Genomic DNA, 27,933 nt, shown 5'->3' with positions numbered 1-27,933 from the left:
TGTCCTTGACATCAGGTTCAAATATTGATGTTAAATGTCTTTATGAGTTATTGTGACCAATTTATCCTGTGGAATAATAAAGCAATTTCTAACATAATTATTTATGTAGATTATAATTGATAATTTATAGAATATGTATGCACTCATCATATATGTATTGTACTAATCCTTTCCTACTGAGAAACAATATGATGTAGAGTCAGATCTGCTTTTGGAAAAATATTAGCTATGTGGTCACAGGCAAGTCACTTAACTTAAGTGCACCAGCCTGAAGCTATTTTATAGATTGCATTACTGGAAGGAGTTTCCACCCTGGAAATTCCCAATACTCATGAGGTCAAAGACCTACAACAATTTATATTTTTAAAGAAAAAAATATATTCTAAAGAACTTTATGGCTTAAATGGATGAGAACAAAATTATACTTCTAAGCACAAATATACCAGAAATAAACCCTTAATAGGGTTCTTTAAAACATTCCATGACCAACATCATGTCAGTAGAATTAGAGCAATGGTTCCAATTTTTTTTTTTCTCAGATTCTCCCAATAAATTTATTTATTTATTTATTATTATTTTTTTTTAATTTTAATTTTATTTTATAATTATAACATTTTTTTGACAGTACATATGCATGGGTAATTTTTTACAACATTATCCCTTGCACTTACTTCTATTCAGATTTTTTCCCTTCCTCCCCCAACCCCCTCCCCCAAATGGCAAGCAGTCTTATATATGTTAAATATATTACAGTATATTCTAGATACAATATATGTGTGTAGAACCGAATTTTTTGTTGCACAGGAAGAATTGGATTCAGAAGGTAAAAATAACAGTTTACATTCATTTCCCAGTGTTCCTTTTCTGGATGTAGCTGGTTCTGTTCATCATTAATCAATTGGAATTGGATTAGCTCTTCTCTATGTTGAAGAAATCCACTTCCATCAGCATATATCTTTGTACAGTATCATTGTTGAAGTGTATAATGATCTTCTGGTTCTGCTTGTTTCACTCAGCATCAGTTGATGTAAGTCTCTCCAAGCCTCTCTGTATTTCTCCTGTTGGTCATTTCTTATAGAACAATAATATTCCATAACATTCATATACCATAGTTTACCCAACCATTCTCCAATTGATGGACGTCCATTCATCTTCCAGCTTCTAGCCACTATGAAAAGGGCTACCACAAACATTTTGGCACATACAGGACCCTTTCCCTTCTCTAGTAGTTCCTTGGGGTATAAGCCCAGTAGTAGTATGGCTGTGTCAAAGGGTATGCACATTTTGATAACTTTTTGGGCATAATTCCAGATTGCTCTCCAGAATGGTTGGATTCTTTCACAACTTCACTAACAATGCATCAGTGTCCCAGTTTTCCCACATCCCCTCCAACATTCATCGTTATTTGTTCCTGTCATCTTAGCCAATCTGACAGGTGTGTAATGATACCTCAGAGTTGTCTTAATTTGCATTTCTCTGATCAATAGTGATTTGGAACACTCTTTCATATGAGTGGAAATAGTTTTAATTTCATCATCTGAAAATTGTCTGTTCATATCCTTTGACCATTTATCAATTGGAGAATGGCTTGATTTCTTATAAATTAAAGTCAATTCTCTGTATATTTTGGAGATGAGGCCTTTATCAGAACCTTTAACTGTAAAAATTTTTTCCCAATTTGTTACTTCCCTTCTAATCTTGTTTGCATTAGTTTTGTTTGTGCAGAAACTTTTTAATTTGGTGTAATCAAAATGTTCTATTTTGTGATCAATAATGGTCTCTAGTTCTCCCTTGGACACAAACTCCTTCCTCCTCCACAAGTCTGAGAGGTAAACCATCCCATGCTCCTCCAATTTATTTATGATTTCGTTCTTTATGCCTAAATCTTGGACCCATTTTGATCTAATCTTAGTATGTGGTGTTAAATGTGGGTCCATGCCTAGTTTCTGCCATACTAATTTCCAGTTTTCCCAGCAGTTTTTGTCAAATAATGAATTCTTATCCCCAAATTTGGGATCTTTGGGTTTGTCAAAGATTAGATTGCTATTTTTATTCACTATCTTGCCCTGTGAACCTAACCTATGCCACTGATCAACTAGTCTATTTCTTAGCCAATACCAAATGGTTTTGGTGACTGTTGCTTTATAATATAGCTTTAAATCAGGTACACTTAGATCACCTTCCTCTGACTTTTTTTTTCATTAGTTCCCTTGCAATTCTCGACCTTTTATTCTTCCATATGAATTTTGTTGTTATTTTTTCTAGGTCATTAAAATAGTTTCTCGGGAGTCTGATTGGTATAGCACTAAATAAATAGATTAGTTTGGGGGTTCCAATTTTTTAAAGTTAAGATAAAAAAACCCAAAACATTATATTATATACTATTTTAGTAGTATTTCTCTCTTATTAAGTAGTCTTCATAAGTTACTAAGTATAGCTCAAATTCCTCATCACTTAATAACAAATTATCTTATTCTGAAGCTCTCCAACATTATATTTTGTCCTTAAATGACAAGTATGTTATTAGACCTATGACTGAAGATTTTCTGGCCCAAATGATCAATTAAATCTTATTGGCAAAAGCCATAAGAACATAGCATCACCTTCACAGCAAAATGGTTAAAGATCACATTGAAACTTCAAAATAGGATATCAATGGAAGTCCATTTCCATCTCAAATAGTGGGAGTAATTAAACTATTACTATCTGTTGATTGAGGGCACCTAGGTGGTGTAATAATACTGCTAACTTCTATTAAACTTGCAGTCCATAAAAGCCGCCCCAGAGCTTACCCTGTAATATCCCTCAGCATCTGATATCTCCTGGCCTTTGGAATATCCATCTGTCATGCTAGCTCTTAGAGAGCACCTCCCTGGGGGCCTTCATTTTGGTGAAGAATCTAGGAGGATCAACCTTCACTTCCCTCTCTGCTATCCTTTTGACTTCCTGGATTTCCAACACCATGACCCTCAGTTATTTTGTTGTCTAGATTTAAGAAAGTAATGGAGAAAATATTGACATTGCATATTAAATTTTAAATGTGTCATGAATACATTTTTCCCTCTGGAGAGCCTGTGTTAAAAGATTTGCCAGCAACCCCTGGGACAACTTCATCTAGTTGTTTGGAGACTTGAGTTTGAGATTGTTTGAGACACAATTGATGGAATAGAGAGAAACACACATGCTCTAGAGAGGCAGTCATGCAAGCTTGGTAGCACCTTCAAGAAATAGGACTTCAAACAGCAAAGAAGATGGACCTAATGTGGGTAGCAGAATTTCAACCCAAGGAGTGGAACAGACCTTGAGAGATTCATCCAGAAAAGGCACTGTGTTCAGGGGAGAAGATTCTAGTAAGAGAGACACTGTTGAAGTCCTTTCTTTTGAGTTTTGGGTTGTCTTAATTGTATGCCTTACTCCTTGCTGTTATTTTACTTGTGTCCAACTTTTTATAACCACATTTGGAGTTTTCTTGGCAAAGATCCAAGAGTGGTTTGTCATTTCCTTCTCTAGCTCATTTTGCAGATGAAGAAACTGAGGCAGGCTTAAGTGACTTGCCCGGGGTCATGCAGCTAGTATATGTTTGAGGTTGAATTTGAATTCAGGAACCTTTATTTTCCTGATTCCAAACCTGGCACTATATCCATTTCGCCACCTAGGTAGGTGCCTGTGTTCCAAATTTATGCCCACTCTTTCTACAGTGTGTGTTTTTAATGGACAATGTGTTCCAGTTTTATGGAAAGGTTGTTTTATAGATATTATTCTTACATACCATTTGCGTAAAAGCCTTTATTGAGGTTAACTGCTCCTACTGACTGCTTGTTAATGGGAAGCACATTCACTAAGGGCTCCTGAGCTATAGCACTAGGAGTAGGAACCCACAGAATATTTTAAAATCCAAAATAGCAGTTGTTCCTCTAGGGACCCAGTCGTTAAGTGTGTGTTTGAGTAGCTTGGAGGAGATGCTCCATTGAAGTAGATGTATCATGATTTATACGCCAACTCCAGTTTTATCATTAATCTGTGATTTCCTTTTTTTGGGGGGGTTGATTTAGTGATCTTTTGAGCCTATTTATCCAATTGATCTGCTTTACATATAGTTCCATTTTTTATTTCATTAAACATTTCCTAATTACATGTAAAAATGTCTTTTAACAAGAAGGGGGAAATCTAAAACACAAGGCTATGCAAGGATCGATGTTGAAAAAATTATCCGTACATATATTTTAAAAATAAAAAGCTTTCAAAAATGTCTTTTAACATTCATTTCTAAATATTTTGAATTCCAAATTCTCTTCCTTTTGTTCAGTCATTCCCCCCACCTTAAGAAGGCAAGCAATTTGATATTAATTATACATGTGAAATCATGCAAAACATATTTCCATTTGGCCATGTTGCAAAAGAAAACACAGACTTTAAAAAAGGAAAATAAAATTTAACAAACTATACTTGAATCTGTATTTTCTCTCTGGAGGTAGATAGCGTTTTTCATCATGGGTGCTTTATAAATTGTTGGATTGTTATCTTAATTGGAATAGTTAGGTTTTTCACAGTTGATCATCCTTGCAATATTGCTGTTACTACATAGAGTATTCTGGTACTATTCACTTCACTTTGCATTAATTTATATATATATAATATATAATATTATCTATATTTATATTAATTTATATACCTTCCCAGATTTTTCTGAAACTATTTCTGTCATTATTTGTTATGTCACATTAGTACTGAATCACAATCATATGCCACAACCTCTTCAGTAATTCCCCAATTGATGGGTATCCCCTTGATTTCCATTTCTTTGCTACCACAAAAAGAACTACGCACATCTATTTTCAGCTAAAATCCACTGCTGGTTGCCTATGTATTGGGGAAAAAACTCTCGGAAATGAGTATGAAACACAACATAGTATTTCCACTCCTTCTGTTTTTGTCCACTTGCATTTTTGTTTTCCTTCTCAGGTTATTTTTACCTTATTTCTAAGTCCGATTTTTCTTGTATAGCAAAATAACTGTATGGATATGTATACATATATTGTGATTAACATATACTTTAACATATTTAACATGTATTGTTATACCTGCCATCTAGGAGAGGGAGTGGGCAGAAGAGGGGGAAAGTTGGAACAGAAGGTTTTGCAAGGGTCAATGCTGAAAAATTATCCATGCATATATCTTTTTTTATTATTTTTTTATTAATAGTTTTTATTTACCAGATATATGCATGGGTAATTTTACAACATTGACAATTGCCAAACCTTTTGTTCTAATTTTTCTCCTCTTCCCCCCCACCCCAGATGGCAAGTTGATCAGTACATGTTAAATATATTAAAGTACAAATTAAATACAATATATGTATACATGTCCAAACAGTTGTTTTGCTGTACAAAAAGAATAGGACTTTGAAATAGTGTACAATTAGCCTGTGAAGGAAATAAAAAATGCAGGTGGACAAAAATAGAGGGATTGGGAATTCTATTTAGTGGTTCATAGTCATCTCCCATCTTCTTTTGCTGGATGTAGCTGGTTCAGTTCATTACTGCTCATTGGAACTGATTTGGCTCATCTCATTGTTGAAAATGGCCACATCCATCAGAATATGCATATATCTTGTAAATAAAAAGCTATAATAAAAATAAAATAAAATAAAATAAGCTGCTTATATGTAATAGTAATAATCCCAGCCAATTTTGTATGTTAATTTCTTTATATTATTTTTTCCTAAATAAATTGTCTTAGTAGAATTCTGAATTAGAAGTCCTATAAGCTTCCTTCCCTTTTGACTCCCCATTCTTCCCCACCTGCCTGAAAAATTTGTCAGCTCTCCCTATTTAAGAATTAATTTGTGATTATTGTAACACAATGATCTAAAACTTTGCTAATGTGTATGCCTTTCTCTGTAATTTGCAGACCTTTCTTTAAGTTTGGATCTAAGTTTTCTAATAACTAACTGAGTTTGTTTTCAGTAATTAACTTTGTGGCTTGATTTACTACTTAAAAAAAGAAAGGAAAAAAAGTCATGTGTAGAAAAAGTAAAGAACAGCTGAATTGCAGTCAATTGGAAAAGAGAAACTAGTGGTGATTGTGTTTGTGGTTCCCTTTGGTATTGTACCCATAGCATTACACTACAAATGAGAAACATTAAGGATAGATGTTTACTCTGGGGGAAGCTGAAATAAGCAATGTGTATGAACTTTACATCTGTTTTTAGTCATAGTCTATGGAATTATTGGAGCATTGTATTTTTAAATAACACTGAGAACTGGATCTGCATCATTTTCTCTGAAGTCAGGAAAAACAATCTTTCCTTTCCTGGTATTGCTGTTAGTTCCTTTAAATTCTGGCTAATTCTAGCAGTTATGTTAGCGATTATTTTTGGTTGCTTTCCTAATATTTTTATCACCAAAAGCAGAAAAATGATTCTCTGTGGAGTGGCTTTTTAATTATCTATATCAAAGGGAAATATTCTCATTGATTACTTAATGTAGAGAATAATTTATTTGAATTTGTCTGAATTATACAATATGATCTGATTCTATCTTGGTAGGAAGAAGAGTGATATTCTGAACTTGAAATCAAAAAACCTGGGTTCAAATCCCAGCTTGGCTACTAATTAGCAATATAACATTTGGAATGTCACTTCATCATCAGTTTCCTCATTTATAAAATTAAAATATTAGATTAGATATTCTCTGAAAATACCTTCTTGCCATCATAATATGTGGTTTTAGTTTGATTTTTACAAAGTATATTTATCTTAGGAAGTGTGTTATACATGAGCTAATGTTATTTCTTATTAGTCTATATTCTTTCAATACACAACAGGAAATTATGGTATGGTAATGAATGGTGGAAGAGGAAAATGTTAGCCAGAGCTTAATATGTGTATAAATTTAGGCAATCCTCAAGGATACTTTTTGAACTGTGTTGATAGACATTAGGGAAATCTCTACTGATCAAAAATCATGAACACTTACTTACTTTCACGTATAGACCATCTAAGTGGAAAAGACAATATATAATATATCAAATTGCTGTTATCTACTAAAATGCAATTATTGTAACTTTAGATTTCATTTGTAATTCAAGGGCATTGTGCAAGAGTATTAGAGATGCAAAAGTAAAAAAGAAATAAAGTTCAGCCTTCAAGGATTTTAGAGGTAGAGGATACAATATATATTTATATGTGCCTTAATTCTACAATCACATATCCATATAATTTTGTATCCTTCATGGTGAAAGATACAAAAGGTCTAGGTATTGGAAATATCAGATAGGAGAAGAAGTTGAGAAAATTAGCCTTGGTTATTCTGTAGAAAAGAAATTTTAGAGAAAAATTTGTTAACTATCTTCAAGTTTGTGATATTCTGTCACTTTGAAGATGAATTAAACTTTTCTCCTTCATCTCAGAAAGCAAAACTTTAATGTCAGAAAGAAACATGGGATCAATAACTAATGTCTCATTTCTAATGTTCTTATATTTGGTTGATATTTATTTTTTCTAATGAAAATTCTTTTAAAAATGGTAAGTCAAGTCACAGTTTTGATTCCTGAAAACATATTCAATTATTCAAAAACTTAAACACAAATCTACAAAAAGAACAATAAGTTAGACCATTTTCCAGGAAAATAATTTTCATATTGCTGAGGCTTTAAGATATAAAATGTGTTTTAATCACCAAAGATTACTTCTTGGTTAGGAGAAACTTCCAAATAATTAGAAATGATCAAGAATAAAGAGCTCTCTTGACAAATAGGAAGTTTTTTTTCATCAGCTGTTGTTATTCAGTCATGTCCAACTCTTTGTAATCCCATGGACCATAGTAAGCTAATATTTGTTCATGGGGTTTTCTTGGCAAATATATTGAAATAATTTGTTATTTCTTCTCCAATAGCTAAAGACAAATGAAGGTTAAGTTACTTGTCCAGGGTCACATAGCTAGTGAGTGTTTGAGGCGGATTATAGATTACTCCTGATCTACTGAGTCACCTAGCTGCCTCCTTTCCATCATTAGAGGTCTTCAAGAACTTTCCAAGAATATTATGGAGGGAATTCTTGTTCAGTACAAGTTAGACTAGGATAACTTCTACGGTTCTTTCTATTTCTGACATTCCCATAATTCTTGAGACTCTCAATTTGGTTTGGAATTAGAAGCAGCCTTAATATTATACTTTGTTAGCCTCCAGAGGACACACTGGCCTTCCTGTTTTCAGTTCTGCTTCAGTAGATGCCTCACAGTGGATGACACTTTTGTTACTTAAATGGCAAAATCCACTGAGAGCTTTCAAGGTCTATATAACAGAAGCTATCTAGCCTCACACAGTTAGATGTACATGATAGGTACTCCTTATATATCAAATGATGGATAAAGATGGGAAATCACAGAACAGCTTCACCTATAGATTTCAGGAAGGAAGCACTAATTCTTGAGTAGAAGCTTTGAATAAATGTGACTCTAAAAGACAAAGGTACAAATAACACCAGACTGAAGACAGAACCTTTTGCAGCAGTAAAAGGATAAGGGGAAAAGCACTTGTCAAGGGCTGGAAAACTGTCTGATCAGTATAGGTTGGATTAAGTGACGATGGTAGTCCCTTCAGAGTTTGCAATCCTGTGATTCTGAAAATAGCTCAGAAATAGGCAAAGACCACTAGGCCAAATGCTAGGAAACCTGAGTTTCCATTTCCTGTCCTAAAATATTCTGATATTTTTCTCAAAAGTGAGTGCTTCCTATAGATACCAAAAAGAAAAATGTTTTGCTTTTTTCTTTGAATCTTCAGTGCATTGTTTACACAATTCACTGGACCTCAATAGTACTTTATAAGTGCTTGGTGATTAATTGATTCCCAAGATCATTCTAGGCAAAATATAGTGAACTCCTTAAAGTATATATCTAACAGAAAAATAATGTGGCTATTATCCTAGGTAAGTTTTACCTAAACAGTCCATTCCCCTATGTCACGAAAAATAGATCATCAGAAAAAAAAGAGGAATCCATTAGCAGCAAAGAAAATGAAGGAATGACATGCTTATCTATGGTCTGATCATCTTTGATCTGAAAGAGATGGCCAAATGACTCTCCCTTTTAAGTTAATATGGTTACTTCCTTCTCTATATTTCTTCTCCCACACTTCCACCAAAACTCCAAACTGAGCAGAGTTCATTGATCACTATAGACCTCATGGAATTAGGTCACTATCAATCACTGGAAGCTCTTGGTGAGCTCTAATCTGAGTTCTACTCAATAACCAAGGTAAAAATTGTGATGATAACTCTACATTGAGTATAGCATATTCCTTCTGTTGTCACTCCCTTGTTAAAAATAGATGACTAGGAATCACTGGCAGTAATTATTAAGGTAATGTTTCCTTCCAGGAATTTCCCACATATTTATATCTGTAAGAAAATTCACTCAGTTTAATAATTGTTAAACACATTTTAGATATTAATATGCTTTGCCAAAGGAGTGAGGATATATTGTTTCAAATTAGGGATGAGGATGAAAAGTGTTGTTTTCCATAAAATAATATTCTGGAATGTGATCATAGACTTTAGAGCTCAAAGAATCCTGGAAAACTATTTGGTTTAATCCCATCATTTCACAGATGAGAAAACCAAAACTCAGTGAGGTAAAGTAAGATGTTTATGATCAAACTCTTCCTATTCCACTGCTCATTTTCTAGACTTCTCTACCTCCTCAAGAACAACCTTTTCAGAGATGCCTCCCCACCATTCTGTGCCCCTCTTTTCTGATTAATGGGTCCTTAACCCATACCACCATTTCTTGAGGTATCCAGCTCATCCTTCCTTCATTCCCAACTCTAAAACTTCACTTTCTCTGAATTTTTCCATTTCTTTCACAAGTGCATTTCTCTTACCCAACTCCTTTCCTCACCCCCAGCTTTTCTTTATTATTATTTTCACCCATTAATAAATAACTTCCTTGAAGATAGGCACTGATTTTTTTTAATAATAGTTTTTATTTACCAGATATATGCATGAGTAATTTTACAACATTGACAATTGCCAAACCTTTTGTTCTAATTTTTCCCCTCCTTCCCCCCCCCATGGCAGATTGACCAATACATGTTAAATATGTTAAAATATAAATTAAATACAATATATGTATACATGGGACTAATTTTTTTTAACTTGCTTTTATATCTCCTTTGTTTGGCACAGTGCCAAAAAAATTGGAACATAAAAGTTTTGCAAAAGTGAATGTTGAAAATTATCTATGCAGAGGTTTTGAAAATAAAACTTTTTTTAAAAAAAGCTTAATATGATGCCTGCTATCTAGTGTAACTGCTATTGCTACACTGTTGTTATTATTATTATTGATATCTATATTTATATCACATAGATAATAAAGAACAGAGTCAAGATTCAAACTGAAGTCCTTTGACTCTAGCACTGAGATCATCTATTCTTCCCATTGTTCTGTTCAGTCACCCCTTCTAGACAGAAATACTCAGAAATACAGATTAAATGATTAAATAATACAGATTAAATAATCACTCCTGTATAAGAAATCAGTAAATAAAAAACTCCAGGACAAAAGCAAAACAAACTGTGGAAGGCAATAAACTGGAAGTAGGATTTTATTCAAAGCACTTACACAAATTAAGAGAACAATGGGGGGAAAAAGCCAGTCTTACAGGTTTATTTCCTGTGTTAACACTTGTGGAATGTTGTATTTCTCTTCTATGAAGAGTTCAAAGGCTCCTGTCAGAGAAAAAATGTTTTCCTTTGTCCAATTCATCACCTTGGCTAGGTATGGGTGTGTGCTTGTTATTAAATTTTTGTTAGGCATAAACTGACAGCTCCCACTGGCTGCCTTCAGATTTACCTAAATTATCTAATAAATGGTTATTATAATGAACTTTTAGTGATTGAAGAGTGCATTTGAATAACAAATTCACAAATTCAAATTGCAAAATGTTTTACAAGCTTGGTTTGGTAGAAGAGATATGAGAAAACACCTTTCCCTTCTCCAGAAGGATATGGAGCATTGTACATCATGTAAACTTTTTTGCTGGATTTTATTTCTCTTTTTACTATTTTTTAAAAAATTATAATATAAAGGATGGCTTTATATTGGATTTATTATTTTTTAAAAATTGGATTATAAAGGATGGAGGAGAAAAGATACAGAGGGGAAATAGTCATGGTTAAAAACAAAAGATTTTGACACAAATTTATTTTTAAAAAATGTGTTGTAGTAGAATTTACTTTTTAAGATATTATGACTCTTTCAGTACAATTTAAGTTCCTTTAAAACAAGACTTATTTTATTTTTGCAGTTAAATCACTAGTACCTTACACATAGCCCCTTAAATAAAGTGTATTGAATTAAATTTTTTCAGAACAGGGGTTTCCTTCAAATTCAATTCCATAAATATATATTAAGGGCTGCCATGGACAGGGTACCTTGTAAATATGTATGAATATAACTCCCTCCCCCTTCAAAAAAAAAAGATAGCCTCTGCCATATAGCAGTTTACTGTTGTTATTACTGTTGTTATAAACTGACAGATGAGACATTCAAGAAATTTTGAAACACTTCCACATCTTTTCACCTAGGTTATAATGCATTGCATATAGCAGACCACAAAGATCAAAAATATGTGCCCCTGCCTTTATGGAACCTCTTATCCAGCAAGAGGATGAGACTGGTTTACAAATGTCTCTAGTGCAAAATGGAAATTTAGAAGAATAGGAGAGATACAAAAGGCTTTGGTCTCAAACTAGTTTGTGTATCACACATTCCTTTTACTTTTATAAATGAGGTCTGGGTTTAACAACAAACCCAGTTAGCATTTGTCAAGTACCTTCTGAGTGCAAGGCTATAAAAATAGAGAAGAAATGAAAGAGGCAAAAATGCTTATGGATATCACAGAAGCCTTATACTTTGAACATAAAGAAGACAATTCATGTGCAAGTCATTATCCGTAATGTCATTGATCTTGAATTGGGAAGCATTGAATTTGGCAAACACCAAACAATATAATTTTTAAAAGAAGAATCAAAATGATTACATTTTCATAAATATGAACTATTACTGATGGGGAGTCACTCCCAAATTTGCTGACTATATAGTGAGAACAAGAACTTAATAATACCAATAACAGGTAATTTGCACATTACCTTAAGTTTTGCAAAAACTCTTTGTTTATGTATTCTTATTTGACCTTCAAAATGATAATCTTGTGAAGTATGTACTATTATAACCTCTATTTTACATAGGAGGCAACTGAGAGTGAAGAGGTTAAGTGACTTGCCAAGAGACATAAATAATATTTGAGGCAAGATTTGAACTCTGATTTTTCTGACATCAAATGTAGCAAGTTATCTTCTGTAATAACTAACTTAATAGAGCAGAGATCAAAATTAAGGTAAAACTAGAATAAAAAGACATGGTGTGGGGCAGCTAGGTGGTGCAATGGATAGAGCACCAGCCTTGAATTCAGGAGGACCCGAGTTCAAATGTGATTCAGACACTTAACACTTCCTAGCTGTGTGACCCTGGGCAAGTCACTTAACCCCAGCCTCAAGGAAAAAAAAAAAAAAAAGACATGGTGTATAACCAAAATAACTCCAGCCTTATCTATTTGAACAAGTCAAGAAAGGGACATGGTTAGGGGACAGGATATCAATACTTATTGTAACAATTACAGAAGTTTAGCTATATAAATCAATAGCCATAACAAGGAGACTTAAAGGGTGTAAAAATCACCTTACTCATCAATATCTGATTTGTCTAGTAGGAACTTAACCACAAAAGGAAATACCATTAAAAATAAAAATTAATTTGTAAAATATTATGGAGACTTTTTTAATCTGATTTTTCTTGTGCAGCAAGATAATTGCATAAATAAATAAATATATATATACATATGTTAGATTTAACATATATTTTAACATGTTTAACATATATTGGATTACTTGTCATCTGGGGAGAAGGTGGGGGGAAGGAGGAGAAAATTTGGAACAAAAGGTTTGTAAGGACGGATGTTGAATGCATATGTTTTAAAAATTAAAAAAAAATATTATGAAGAAAGATGGTGGAAGATCATGAATAGTATCACTTTCTAAAATGATAAGAAATGTTGGAAGGAAGAAACAAGGTTAGGAAGAGACAGAGTTGAGCAAAATTATCCTGAGGGAATACAATTAAGGATGTAACTGGAATGAGGACTCCCAAAAAAAGAAAAATGAAAGATTTATACAGTTTGTTCTTTATGCTCTTTTCTTTATACTCTTTTCACCATCAAGGTCAGTGAAACCAGCACATTTGAACTCTACTATCATTTTTTTTTCATAGACTTTTTGAATGTATAGGAATGATGTGGAAGAGTATAAAGATAAGGAAAGCAGTGAAACTAAACCAAGCATATGTAGGAAAGGACAATGATTGAAGATGACAAAATTTTGAGGATATTAAGCGATTCTCTAGGTATCTGAAGTGGAAAATGGGGGGATTTTTTTTTTTTGGTTCTTATTTTAAAAAACATCAAGAGAACATCAATAACTAATGACTACAGGTCTACATTTCCATCTTTATGAAATTTTTTGTAAGAGTAATACACACAAACACACACACACATATATATCTATATCCATCTATCTATCTATCTATCTATCTATCTATCTATCTATTTATCTATCTATATATACATATCTATCAAGGGCCTCCTTGATGAAGGTATTAGAAGAGATGAGACAGGTTCTTAGAGTCAGTGTTGCAAAGTAGACCACCTCTTTACAATTATACATTTGACTTGATGCAGAATATCATTTTTAAAAGTCTTTGGTCTCAGGATCCTTTTATACTCTTAAAAATTATTGATGAGGGGCAGTTAGGTGGTGCAGTGGATAGAGCACCCGAGTTCAAATCTGGTCTCAGACACTTACCACTTCCTAGCTATATGACCCTGGGCAAGTCATTTAACCCCAGCCTCAAAGAAATAAAAAAAAAAGTATTGATGACCCTCAATAGCTTTCATTTATGTAGGTTATATCTAGCTGAATTAACCATATTAGAAATTAAAATATCTTACAATTATTATGAAAGTGGTTTTGACCTTCAGGTCCTCCTGAAAGCATTTCAGGGAGCTCCATAGTCTCTTGGTTTTCCCTTGAGACCTATCAATATGCAGAGAATACAAGTTTCCACTGTACTTATTATTAATTGACTCTAGAGAAAAAAAAAAGGTGATTTAGCCATATAAATGCTACCTTAAATACTACCACATAATAAGATTCTTCTATGTATGTGGCAAAATAATGTAAGATTCCTTAAAAGATATAACAATAGAAATAATCTTGTTCAGAGACCTTCTGAGCAGTGTAAATCGTAAAGACCCTCAAACTGTGAAGACCTACAAGTCAGCAACAGTAAGCATTATGTGCCCACTGTGTGGCAGGCATTATCCCAAGTACTGAGGATACAAAGAAAGAGAACAAAACAGACTCTACCCTCCAAGAATTCACCATTTAAAAAAAAGAAGAAACATGTCAATGATTTTGTGCCTTAAAGAGTATATAAAATACACTGGAGATAATCTTAATAATCTAACATTAGTGGGGGACAGAAAAGGCTCATTTGGGATAATAGTTGAGACTTGAAGGAAACTTAAGAAAACCAGGAGGTGGAGATAAGGAAAGATAATTTGAAGCATGGGTTACAACTAGAAAATTCATGAAAATGAGTGATGGAATGTTTTCTGTAATGAACAGCAAGGAGGCCGGAGTCATTGGATCATAAAGTATCAGTAAGGGAATAAGATGTAAGAAGATGGAAAAGGAAGAAGAACCCAAGTTAGGAAGAGTTTTGATTTTATATTTGATACTGGAAGTAAAAGGGAAGACTATGGAGTTGATTAAGTAGGGAGATAGTATGGTTGGATCTGGGCTTTAGATGATCACTTGGCAGCTTGATGGAGGATGGACTGATGTAGAGAGAGACGAGGTAGAGAGGCCAATTGAAAGTCTCATCCTGGCCCTTATCTACCCTGGAAAAGAGTCACCAGGATAGAGTTAGCAATGAGTGAAGTGAAATCCTGATAATCACTGAAATTGAAATTTCATATTTTAAACTTTCAGCAATTTGAAAAGATGGAGGAAATTAATTTCAGGTATGGGGAATGTGAAAAGGCTGAGAGATGTCAGATGAAATGTTAAGTTTTGGGAAATACAATATAATATATGAAAAGTAATAAAATAAGCCTTAAAAGGTAAGTGGGAGCCAAATTGTAGAGGACTTTACAGGTCAGGCTATGGGGTTTCTAATTTATTCTAAAGGCAATAAACAGTCACATAAGATTTGAAAAAAAGCAATAAACCTAATTAATTTAGACTTTCAAAATGTTTTTGCTAATATTCCTGCAAAGGAGAAATAAAATGAAAAAACTTAGTTAACACAGGATGATGCCAGGGAGCACAGGATGATCAAGTCAAGTCAACAAGCAATTATTAAATGTGTCTACTATAAACCAGGCACTGTGCTAAGTTCTGGAGATGTGATGAAAGAAAAACAATAACAAAAACAAAATCCCTGTTCTCAAGAGCTTACACTCTAAGGAGGAGGCACTATAAAACAACTCTATGCAAACAATATATAATACATAAATAATAAATAAATATATATAATAAAATATAATAATATATAATAATAATATATAAAAGGGAATAAGCTATTCAGAAAAAATATTAACAGTTTGGCCTTCTAAGAATGGACACTGATACTCTTCTAATTTTTAAAAAAATTCTCAATGACTTGAAAAGAATAGTGTGCAGGAGCATTTCTAAGGAATCAAATGACACTCAATTCTTCTTGTGACAGAAATACTAAATTTAGCAGACATAAATCTGAAGAAACATCATGAAACTGTGTATGAGTACGCAGCACAGTGGCTGATGAGATGTGATGAGGGAAAAGTAGAAGGTAATTTTGATGAAAAGTAAACTAAACTATTCTTCTATAAATGGCAAGTTTCAAACTATTTGTTAACACCCAGGAGAGGGATTTATAAGTTCTTTTTAGGCAATCTTGAGAAAGAATAATATATTGCTGTGATCAGAAAGGATCTAAGGAACATTAGGGAAGGTCACTGGTAACAAAATAGATTCTAATATTCTGCCCTTGTTCTGAATTTCAGTGCAATAATATATACATTTTTCCAGCTGGGGTGTTGTTTTTTTAAAGCTTTGATTAAATGTTCAGAGAAGGGCAAATAAAGTAATTCCAAATGAAGAAGTAGTTTTATTATTTTTTTTTTTTTAGGTCTGAGAGAAATATGAAATTCACAGAAATATGAAATGTTCTGTATGAGGCATAACAAATCCTAGAGTACTAGAACTGGGGTAATCCACCTCCCTGGAAATTTGAAGTTAATCAGTCAATAAACATTTATTACGTGCCTATTGTGTGCCAAGTACTGTGCAAATCCCTGGGAAGACAAAAAAAGAGACAAAATATGATCCCTGCCTTCAAGAAGCTTGCACTCTTATACGACAAATAACAAGCAAACAAATATGTATAAACAAACTATATACAGGATGAATAAGAAATAATTACCAGAAGAAAAGCATTGGAATTAAGGGCTGAGAAAGGTTTCCTGTAAAAGATGGGGTTTTGAAGTTTATACAATAATTGTAGAGCAAATAAAATGAAGCTTCTTACTACTCTGCTTTGTATTGTTGTATCCCCAGATAGCTTAGTGAATGGTATTCTTAAATGCTTAATGACTAACTCATAGATAGACAAGTCTTCTAGCCACTCTAAGGTAAGCTCTCTAATAGGAAGGAAGCACTTTCAATCTTCATGGTGTAGTGTTAGAATTCTTGAGAACACTCAGGTGATCTGAAATCTAGACCTTTGCCCAGAAGGAGGTGCCTATCATATACAAAATTTGAAATTAAGTTAGGGTGCTTGTCTAGTTTGGAACTCATATCTGGGCTATAACGAAACCTTAATTCTGAGTTTGCCAAAGCAAAGTGAAATGAATAATCGATCAAACTTTTTAAAGTTAATTTGATAGATAGACATCTTGAAAAATCAAAAGGAAAAAATGACTGTCTCAGAAGGAGGCAATAAATTAGCTGGATAAATTCAGCTTCATATAGCTAAGAAAAAAATAAAATATTTTTCAACACTGAACCATGTTTAGCAAAACAAAGCAGAGCTCTTTTTATTTTTATCTGCAGAAATATTTAAGCAAATTTAGGATTTTAGTTACAGACTATTTTTCTCTTTTATTCTCTATAATTATATAATTTTTTAAAAGCTTAAATTAAGAAAAAACATATCAATTATAATATGTAATACAATAACATAATAAACATGTAATATAATAACAATATATACTTTAGGGTGCCAGACAACTACTATTATGCTGTATTTTTTTATATACATAATCTCTTATCTACAGAGTTTATCATATATTTTTGTTTAGCAGTGGGAATATGATCATTACCTAATCAAATGTCAGAGTGAAATCATGGATATAGATGTCCATTTATCAGTTCAATTTTTAGGTCAAGTTCCCATTTTAAAATACATGATTCTACTTATTGTTTTCCTACATTATTCAATGAGGGTTATATTTCCTAGTATTCTTTCTTTTAAAAAAATATCCTTTTATTTTCAAAATATAGTTTTCAACATTTATCCTCGCAAAACCTTGTGTTTCAAATTTTTCTCTCTCCCTTCCTACAAACCCCTTCCTTAGATAGTAAGTAATCCAATATATGTTAAAGTGCAATTTTTCTATCTTGTATTATTTCAAATTAAAATTTTTTTAAAACTATAGTAAACATCAACCTAAAAAACTTAAATGTTGCTTGTTGTTATTGTTGTAACAACAGTTCAATCATCACTCGATTCTTTGTGACCCCATTTGAGATTTGGAATGGCTTGCCATTTTCTTCTCCAGACCAGTTTACAGATCAGGTAGCTGAGGCAAACAGGCTTAAGTGATTTAGTCAGTGTCATAAAGCTAGTAAGTGCCTCAGGTTAAATTTGAACTCAGTCTCTTCATTATCTAACTGTGCAGTAGTGGTGGTGGAGGAGTTCAATCATATCTGATTCTTGGTGATCCCTATGGACCTACTGACCATGAGATTTCTTGACAAAGGTAATAGAATGGTTTGCTCTTATCTTCTCCATTGGATTAAGGCAAAAAGAGATTAAGTGATTTACACAACTAGTTAAGTATTTGAGGCCATATTTTAACTCAGGTCTTCCTGATTCCAGACCTAGTAGTCTATTATTGTGCAACCTAAACTTCACGTAGTGACTATCTTAAAAATATTTCAATCATCTCTTCAATTCTCATCATACTTCTTTGTCCTTTCAGTATAGTTTACTTTTCTTTATATAATTAGTTATTGTCATTCTTCTAATTTTTTTGCTTCATATTATTTGATAAAAGTTTTAAAATATCTTTGTATTTTTCCTACTTACATTCTTCATTGCAATCATTATAGTATTCAATTATGTTAATATGCCACAATTTTTTTTTAACCATTCACTTGTTGTATTTTTATTTCTAGGGTTTTGTTTTTTTAATTACATGCAATGCTGGTATTATACTATTTGAAAATAGTTTTTTCCTCCCAGAATATTTGAAAGCATCTTAAATCTTTCTTCCAAATGGCAGTGTGGTATAATGGCAAGAACACAAGTCAGGAAAGATGAGTTTTAGTCCAGATTCTGTTAGGTGATCTTTACACTTTCTGAGCCTCAATTTCCTTATCTGTAATATGGTGGTCATTATACTTGCTCTACTGATTTGAGGATTATTTTTTAGGAAAGGGCTCTGTAAAACTCATATATTCTAGAAGTGTGAATTATTCTTAGTATCTCATTAATGTAACTTATAAGTTACAGGAGTAGCAAAGATTTCAGTTTTACATGCTGAAAACTAGGTGAATTACTTGTTAGTCTCAGATAATCTTTCCCAGCCCCAATCATATTTGCTCCAATCCTGACTCAGACACTGTATGGCTACTCCCTAAATGAAGCATTTTTTTTTTTTTCTGGATTTTTAAAGGGAAATACTTTTTTTTTTTTTAATGGGAAAAACGCAACTAGAAAAAAAGGGGGGTATTCTTTATAACCTCTCTGCAATATTACATATAGAATAGAGGAGGGGGCACAATGAGGGATGAGGGAGACATTAAAGATTATAAGAATTTTTTTGGGGGGGAATCCATATCTTCTTAAAACTTAAGTACTATGACTAAGTACTTTAATTTCTTTTCATTCAAGCCTTATAGGATAAGTTAACGCGGCATCCTTTGTGTTAAAGGGGAGGGTCTTGGTCTGTGAGCAAATTCTGGTCTAGTTATACCAGCTAGGGACTCCCTCCCTACGACCTTTGACCTCGAGTAATCTGCATAGAGGAATGACAGGCATTCAGTGGAACGGGAACCAGCGGAGCTGGGTTGCAATAGGAGGTGGACTTTCAGACTAGCGTGAGAGGCCGGCGGGAGGTGCCTGGGGAACTCAGACCTGAAAGAGCCTTACGGGAAAGGTGAAATGAACCTTTGGAAGCCCTTGGGGGAAAGAATCCATGACCAGAGGACCAAGAGAGTTGCATGATTGCTGGCCTCCAGCCCGCTAACGTGCAAAAATGGGCCAGACCTCAGTCTCCACGTTGTCTAATCAACATTCTAGTGGTGAGTTGAGACAGAAGTCTCTTTCCTCCAGCTGTCTGTCCCGCGGGGCTGGCCAGCCAGATGCGGCTCTCTCCTCTCTTTCTTACAAACGATTTTGTTTTCTCGCACTTGAGCAAATGTAAAATTGAGGGCAAAGAAACGACTTCGCCGGACTGATTTTCTTCTGACCTATAAAATCTCCTCAGAGAGCCGATTTGGGAAGCTATCCTGAATTCTTTGTGAAAGAAAAGTAGAATGCCTTAGGGGGGAGGGCAGGGTTAATAGTCGATTTTTTGCCTTAAAGGTACAGACTTCTTTTTGGGGAAAAGATGCCTTGATCTATTGGGTATTGGAATTCGTGCTGAACATAATTTGATTTGGGTAAACCAAAATTGAACTCAATCACACAAAAGCACGGAGAAAACAAGCCAGACGTTTTATAGTTCTTTTCTGTGACAAATTTAGGGAAGGAGAAAAACCTATTTGTCGTTATTTGTGCTATCTAATACCATAGCAATCTACAACTGAATTCTTCGCTCTTTTTAAAAACTATGTCACCTGATTAGGCTTCTTCATTTAAGATAGTAATACTGTTGATTGTTTTTTCTCTTTGTAACTAAAAGTTCAACTTTTTATGTTGCCAGACGTAACTAAGTTGCTAGTTATAAAAATCGGAACTGCTTCATATGTCATTTCATTGTACACTTTAGCTTTAAGACTTAAACAAAAACAATTCTCATCGTTTTTATTGCTAAGGGGTAGAATAGATTCTTGGAATTGTCCAGTATATTTCTGGGTTGTAAAAAGAGTGAGTGTTCTCTGAATGTGTATGTGTGTTTTAAACAAAAAAGGGAAGGAAGGCACATCTGGCATTTCCCCAGCTGTGTAGGGATAAACAACTTCGTGGTTAGACAATGAGAAAATAAGTAACATGAGAATATTTTGATATTCTTATGCTCTTACTAATCTGATAATTTAGAATGGATATGCTTGAATAATGTAATTTTTTTAAAAAGACAGATTTTACCAAGGGACAAAGCACAGATTCCTAAGTCTATACCAGTAAGACTTAGGATTTGTTTATTCAATTGCAAGGATTTTTTTTTACCTTAACATTTTTTTCCTGTGTGGAGTTGTTTATATCTCTAAAGGCAAATACTTCTTTGAAGTGTTGTAAACTTTTTACTTGGGACTTATATTGGTGCCAAAGGAATGATGAGCTTTTTGTAAAGAAGAAAGTAAGAATTTTTTAAAGTCACAATTTCCTTATTGGTTGAGTTCAGTTTTAATGGTATGTGGTATCAAAGAAATCTCACTTTAATCTTGTGACTTCTGTTTACTACATCTTTGAATTTTGCAAATAAGCTACTTAGTATGGTGACTTCCTTTATTCAGTTGAAAAGCATTCTGACTTTTCTTCTTGTGCTTTGGAAATGAGGGTAATACAATGTTTTCCTTTTTTTTTTTTTCCATGTTCTCTTGAAATAAGCTCTGGATGTCCTGAAACATTAAAAAAAAAAAAAGCATAGATATTTAAAATTATAGAATTCTTCATAAAAATTGATGATTAAATCAATATATCAAAAGTCTTAAGTTGTTGTGTTGTATTTCATTTACCAATAGATGTAGATTGCTCTCCTTTCTGAATTTAGTAGATGGTGTTCAAGAATGCTCTTAGCCTAGAAAATGTCTATAACTTTCTGGACTGCATGATGAGGAATCTCTCCAGAATTAGCTACTCTGGTCCTAGATCGACACCTAGTCTATCACAGGTGCTGCTGTTACAGACCTGCCAAATTTGTCTTTTTCAGGCATACTTTGAAATATGCTGTCACCTTCAGATCATGGTGCATTGTAGTAGATAGAGTCTTACTGGAAGATTATACCAAAGGACTACCTAATTTGCTAATAAATAGAAATGATTGTTGAATGAGTCCCAGGAAAATAACTTCTGTCTGACTTTCAGGTTTGTGCTTATAAAGTATTTACTGGTAGACTGGTAACTCTGATTGTCAGGCATGTGGAATCAAAGTCATGTTCAATAAGCAATCATGCCCATTTCTAAAATCACGGGTGTGCAGGCATAGAATTATCATCTCATTTTACCTAATTTCTTCAAGATCAGCTTTTCATTATTTACTTTCCCTGTAACTTTGCAATACTATCCTAAATGAAAATGACTTTAGACCAGCTATTTGCTTGCTATGTATCATAACTTATATATGTCATGACCATATCAGAGGCAGCTAGTGACAGTGGATAGAGCACTGGAATCGGAATCAAGAAAACCTGAGTTCATATCCTGCCTGACACTTAGGAGCTGTGAAACTGTAGGCAAGTTACTTAATCTCTGTCTCAGTTTCTTTAACTATATAATGGGGCACTTACTTCCTAGGGTTCTTATATGAATTAAGTGAGCTTCTTGAGAGCAGGGATTATTTCCCCCCCCTTAAATTTGGAATTCGGTGGAGGTACTGAGATGAGACAGTTTAGTGGATAGAACACTAGGCCCAGAGTCAGGAAACCTGAGATGTGGACTGCTAGCTCTGTTACCCTGAATTTAACTTCTGCTTGCCTTAGTTTCCTCAACTGTAAAATGGGAATAGTTTCCAAGGTGGTTGGGAGGATCAACTAAAATAATATCTGTGAAAGCACTTAGTACAGTACCTAGGAAATAGTAGGTACTATATATATGTCTATTTCTTTCTCTTTCCCCCTTATTTCACAGTTATTGTGAGAATTACATGCAAACTATTGATGAAACTTATAGCACTATATAAATGCTAGCTATTGATATGATTGTCACTTTTGAGAGCTCTTCCTTCCTACACTAATTCATAATTCTTTAGATTCTTTATATTCATTTTTAATTTGTCTTACAGTGATTCATATAGGTACCTTATTTATCCTATTAGAAGATGAACTCTTTTAGGAGGGAGGTTATGCTTCATATAATTTGTATAGTTAGCATTTTTGAGGCACTTTAATGTTTGCTAAGTACTTTACACATTATCTCATTTGGTCTTCTCAAGAACCTTGAGATGCTATAATTATCCTTATTTTGTGGATGAGGAAAGTGAGGGAGATGATTAGCCCAGGATCACACAGCTAGTAAATGACTGAAATTGAATTTAAATTCCAATTTTTATGACTCTAGGTCGAGAGCTTCATCCACTGAGCCATCTAGGGTAGCCTCAGATATAATAATCTATAAATAATCTTTTCCATTCCATGCAAAAATTGAATATTGGTTTTTCTCTTTTAGGGAATCAAATCTTTCTGCCTGACTTTGTATTGTTTCCTCTAAGTGTTAGAATATATATATTCCCCCCCCCCCCCCCCAGGCTAGGGTAAAGTGACTTGCCCAGGGTCACACAACTAGGAAGTGTTAAGTGTCTGAGACCAGATTTGAACTTGAGTCCTCCTGAATTCCGGGCTGGTGCTCTATCCACTGCGCCACCTAGCTGCCCCTGAACAGTTATTTGTTAAACAGTAACTGTGCATCAAATCCCCTGCTAAGTACTGGGGATATTAAAAAAAAAAAAATCAATGAAAACAGTCCTTCTGCTCAAAAAGGTCACTTTCTAGCCTGGATGTACATATATAAATAAACAGAATAGATAGAAATTGATTTTGAAAAGGAAACTGCCAAAAGGGCCAAAAAGAGACTGACATGCTTGAACTACATTTGTATTATACACCTGATAACATTAGTTTCTTTAGATAACTGGATTAGTGACCAAGCTTCTGACACTAAGCTATCTGATTGGGCTAGTCACTTTATCTCTGTGATCTTCACTATCCTCATATATTCCTCATATACTCATATCTCCTCATATTGTTTTCTCATACCTGAAAGGGTGGTGAAAAAAGCATTCTGCAAAAATTATAGTAAAATATAAATGAGCCTTCTGGTTGGTTGTTCTGCCTCAGTTGTCTCAGTTCTCCAGAATACCCTCTACTCAGCTGTCAAATTCATCTTCCTAAAGCAGAGGTCTGACTATTCTATTCACTAAGTTCTAGGGAATCTAGGGATTGATTCCCTGTCATCTCTAAGATCTCATACAAAATCTTCTCTTTTGCCCTTTTGCCCCCTCCTAACTTTAATAGATACCTTAGAGTTAAACGGAGTCTTGATAAGCAAGTCTTTATTCTTGGTCTTTTGGGGTTGCCCTCAGAAAAAAAGATATAGGAATCTCCACACCTCCTTTCTCTCTCAACAACCAAAGAATGATCCTGCTTGTTCTACTCCACCCTCTCAACTCTCTCCTTTCATTCACTGTATACACCCACTGATCGAGCCCGCTCGGGTTGGTGGGGTGGGTCTCTCCAAACATGTTAATAGAGTATTGTCCAATTGGTAATTAATTAGCTTTAGGTGCTTGGTTATCTAAGCGCATCTGCTCAGTTCCAGCCCTTTATATCTATATCTATATCTATATCTATATCTATATCTATATATGTAGCTATATCTCAAAGTACATTCTGAATTCACCACTTTTATTTGGAGGTGATTTTTGCTTTTCTTGTTTCTTTAGTGTCCAGCATAATCACTCACATATATGTTTAATAAACGCTTGTTGACTAACTGGCAGAACCACCAGCCAATGCTAAAAAGCGTGATCATTTTTCTTTGTATATGAAAAATCTGCCATGCTAGTTGCTCTTTCCTTAAGTCACTTATTTCATCTCACATTCTCTATCTCCATTCCCCAACCATCCTCACTAAGTCAAGGGGAACTGCCCAGTTTTGGTGTTTCCATTGGCATGCTATGCTTAGAATGTGACCTCCTTGTATTCAGGAGCCATGTTTTTGTCCTTTTAAAAAAATCCCTAGTGTTTAACCTAATAGTGTTTCAAGGTTTGCTGAGTGCTTTATACGTATTGTTTCATTTAATTCTCTCAGCTACTTTGTCAGGTAAGTGCTATCATTATGCCTGTTTAATAAATGCTGGTTGGTTTAGATTGATTGGTTAGACTGGTCCCACCACTACTTTGAGGGTAAACAAAGTTAACATCCTCATTTTACTGAAGAGGAAATGGAAGTAAAATGAGTTTTCCAGGTCACACCCAATTAGTGACAACCTAGAATCTCCAAAGTTGAGAAATCTTGGTCAGACACATTTATTCCCAGCTGGTGACTTTTCTCCATTAATCTTATTAGATAATTGTTTATCAGTTGGAGTTTGAGAATTTTTTTTAAAAATCAAATAGTCTTCCTCACAAATCTGTGAAAACCTGTTGATCAATTAATAACCTTACTGAATAGCACTACGCCATGAAAACAAATTGCATATATTCTCTGACATATGTATTCTTTGATAAAATCCTGATCTTAGTGTTGAAAGGGCTTTTAAGTTTTGTTCATGTTATTTTTCTTCTATGGGCAGAAAAGATTTTAGGACCTACTGATTAAATATTTGGATCTGTACTATTTAGTGTCTTGCAGTGTGTTTTTGTTATTAATGCTTTTAAACAAAAGAAAAGAGGAAATTAGGTTCTTGAGAAAGTGAGATTTTCCCAACTTCACTTAGGCGATAGCAGATACTGAGTTTACTTCTCACTTGAATATTACTGTTGTTTAACATCAACTATCTATTTCCATATTTATATTACTTTTTTCTTGTTTTCATGGAGAAAACAATAGAGTTGAGTGAAAATTAGAAGACTTTTAATCTATCTTCATCTGAAGCATAAATCTTCTCTATAGTTTTCTTTACTAGTAATCAGTCAGCTCCTGTTTGAAGATTACCAGCAGCAGGAAATTCACTGCTTCCTAAAGCAACCCATTCCACTTTTGAATCACTTTAATAGTTAAAAAAAAAGTTCTTTCTTCCTTTGAGCCAAAATCAACTTCCTTGTAGTCTTCATCCATTGGTCCTAGTTTGGTCTTTTGTGTCCAAGAACAATCTCTTAAAGCCCTATTATGTGCCCTGCTATGTTAAGAATTACAAAGACAAAAATGAATCAGCAGGTATTGCCCTTGAAGAGCAAGAGCAAGAAAGAGGCCGGGACAATAGGCTAAAAAATACTGGATTTGGAGTAGAAGACTTGAGTTCAAATTCAGACTTTGCTGCTTATTATCTGTGCCATCTTAGGAATGTCACTGTCTCTCTGAGTGTCTGCTTCCTCATCTGGAACAATAAGTAGTTGAAATTAGATGATCAGTGAGGATTCTTGGATGTTAGTCATGAGGGAGAAAGAGAATTTAAGGATGACACATGTGTTTAAAGGCTGGATGATTCAGGGAATGTTTATACCATAACAAAAATGGAGAAGTTAGTAAAGTTTAGAGAGAGAAGATATTTTAAGTTAATTTTGGAACATGTTTTAAGGAACCAATGGAAATACAAATAAGCATTTGGAGATGTAGAACTGATGCTCAGGAAAGAGTTCAGAGATGGATGTAAGGACTGGGAACATGTCCTAGACGTGATAACTGAAGCCAGGGAAATTGCTTAGAAAGAGTATATAAGAATCGAACAGACACACTTGGAGAATAGGTGGAACAAGGACCAACCAACAGGCTTAATAATTGATCTTTGTAGTTAATGAGCTAAGAAGAAAAGTAGATGGAAGAATTATGAAGTAAGTCAGGAACCAACAATGCCACAGAAGTCTTTATCAAAGCAAGAAAATAAGAATTTCAGATTATCAATTATAAATTCCATGACTCCTACTATGAATAAGAAGTGAGAAAAAGTACAATATATTTTATTATCTTTTGGAGTATAGCCAACATGAGTATACTTCAACTAGGGCTTTATATCTAGAAAGGTCAGAATTTGCTAAATTCATGAAAAAAGAATTTGAGGTACATAAAATCCTTTTTTAAGTGATAAATCATGATTTTACTAAGTCAGTGAACATTTTATTAACCTATTACAATATGTCTCTCTTGACTAAGCACTTGGGATACAAAGAAAAAGGGAAAATTGTCCCTGCCCTAAAGGAATTTGCATTCTAATATGGGAAGCCACACAGAGTTAAATTATAAAGTAGATCCTAGGTAACCTTACATAGCTGGAGAAATCAGGAGATATATAAAAAGTTATACATGAGGTGAGAGTCAAAAAAAGCTAAGGATTTGGAGAGATAGAAGAAAAAATTTCAGCAGAGCATTTTAGACATGGGACACATCCAGGGCAAAGGCACAAGATGGAAGATGAAGTTTTTTGGTGTCAGGAAGAGCAGCAGGTAGGCTAGAATTGGATTGCAGTGTATGAAGGAGATCCAAATGGAAGAAGACTAGAAAGATAGAAGGTGGCCACCTTGTGAAGAGTTTTATATGTTAAACAGGAGTTTATATTCAATTATAGAGCTAATAGGGAGTCACTAGAATTTGAATACAGGGCTCTGAGACATGGTCATGAATGGGACTGATTGGATGAAGTATTTTTCAGTTTTGAGTTACATGATCTCTGTTACCAGAGCTGGGACTGGGGGGGGGGGTGTCATATGTTCCCTGGAGGAATGAATTTTGAACCCTGGAATACAGGAAATTAGAGAACTTGCAGGAAGTGTCTATGGGAGGCAGCCAACATTGGTCAAAGATGGTTACGTCCTTTTAGTCTATCCAATGAGAAAACTCAGGTTTTTTGCTTTTAAGTCTTGGACAAAGTGGAAGCTGGCTAGATTCCAGGAGCACATGGAGGAGTTGGGATGGTTTCCAGGTGTGTCTGGGCCTCTCCCTGCAGGGTTTAGATAAATGCTTCCTCTTTGTATCTGAAGATGTCTCTGATTAGTTAATTGGGAAAGGAGGTCTTGCACCAGTCCCATACAGTCAGATTTGATTTTAGGAAAATCACTCTGCATGTTAAGTGAAGGATGGATTGGAGATAAATGCTAGAGGCAGAAAACAGGAAGCTTTTGAAATGATCCAGATAGGAAGTTGAGATGACCTGAGCTAGAGTTATTGTTCTGAGTGGAAAGACTGGGACAGATGAGATGTATGGAAAGGATTATTTGTCAATTGATTGGATAAATGGCTGTTGAATGAGAATGACAAGTGTGTGGTATGGAAATGGTGAGGGAACACCATTTAATAAAAAAGCTGGAGAGATCAAGAATAAAGCAAAGTTTATTGTACATTCTAGCGAGAAGGGGGTCCCACCCATTGAGCAGACATACATAGAGAGGAACACCTCCTATGGGCAGGACAGCACCTTTAATCCCTAACACAAAACACCCCCTCCCACTACTGACCCTCATCCTCATTGGCTGAGAGTCTTACATTCTAAACGGGAGATCTACCCACGAAATTGAACTTG

General features: G+C 34.2%; 1 protein-coding gene across 7 annotated transcripts in view; it reads left to right on the top strand.

The window, feature by feature from the left end:
• PHACTR2 (phosphatase and actin regulator 2) overlaps positions 1-27,933 on the top strand; it is a 326,455-nt gene that overhangs the window by 152,723 nt on the left and 145,799 nt on the right. For 3 of the 7 annotated variants that reach the window (XM_074309637.1, XM_074309636.1, XM_074309633.1), the window contains exon 1: positions 19,408-19,684. The exons of the other annotated variants lie outside the window; for them this stretch is intronic. In XM_074309637.1, the coding sequence (XP_074165738.1) occupies positions 19,639-19,684 (46 nt within the window). In that variant the 5' untranslated portion in view covers positions 19,408-19,638. Of the gene's footprint in view, positions 1-19,407; positions 19,685-27,933 lie in introns of those variants that run through there. 7 annotated transcript variants of the gene reach the window in all.

Source organism: Sminthopsis crassicaudata, chromosome 4 (genome assembly GCF_048593235.1).
Source record: "Sminthopsis crassicaudata isolate SCR6 chromosome 4, ASM4859323v1, whole genome shotgun sequence".
NCBI classification, from domain to species: Eukaryota; Metazoa; Chordata; class Mammalia; order Dasyuromorphia; family Dasyuridae; genus Sminthopsis; species Sminthopsis crassicaudata.
Note: the sequence above shows the minus strand (reverse complement) of the source record. Positions and strands in the feature narration are given on the sequence as shown.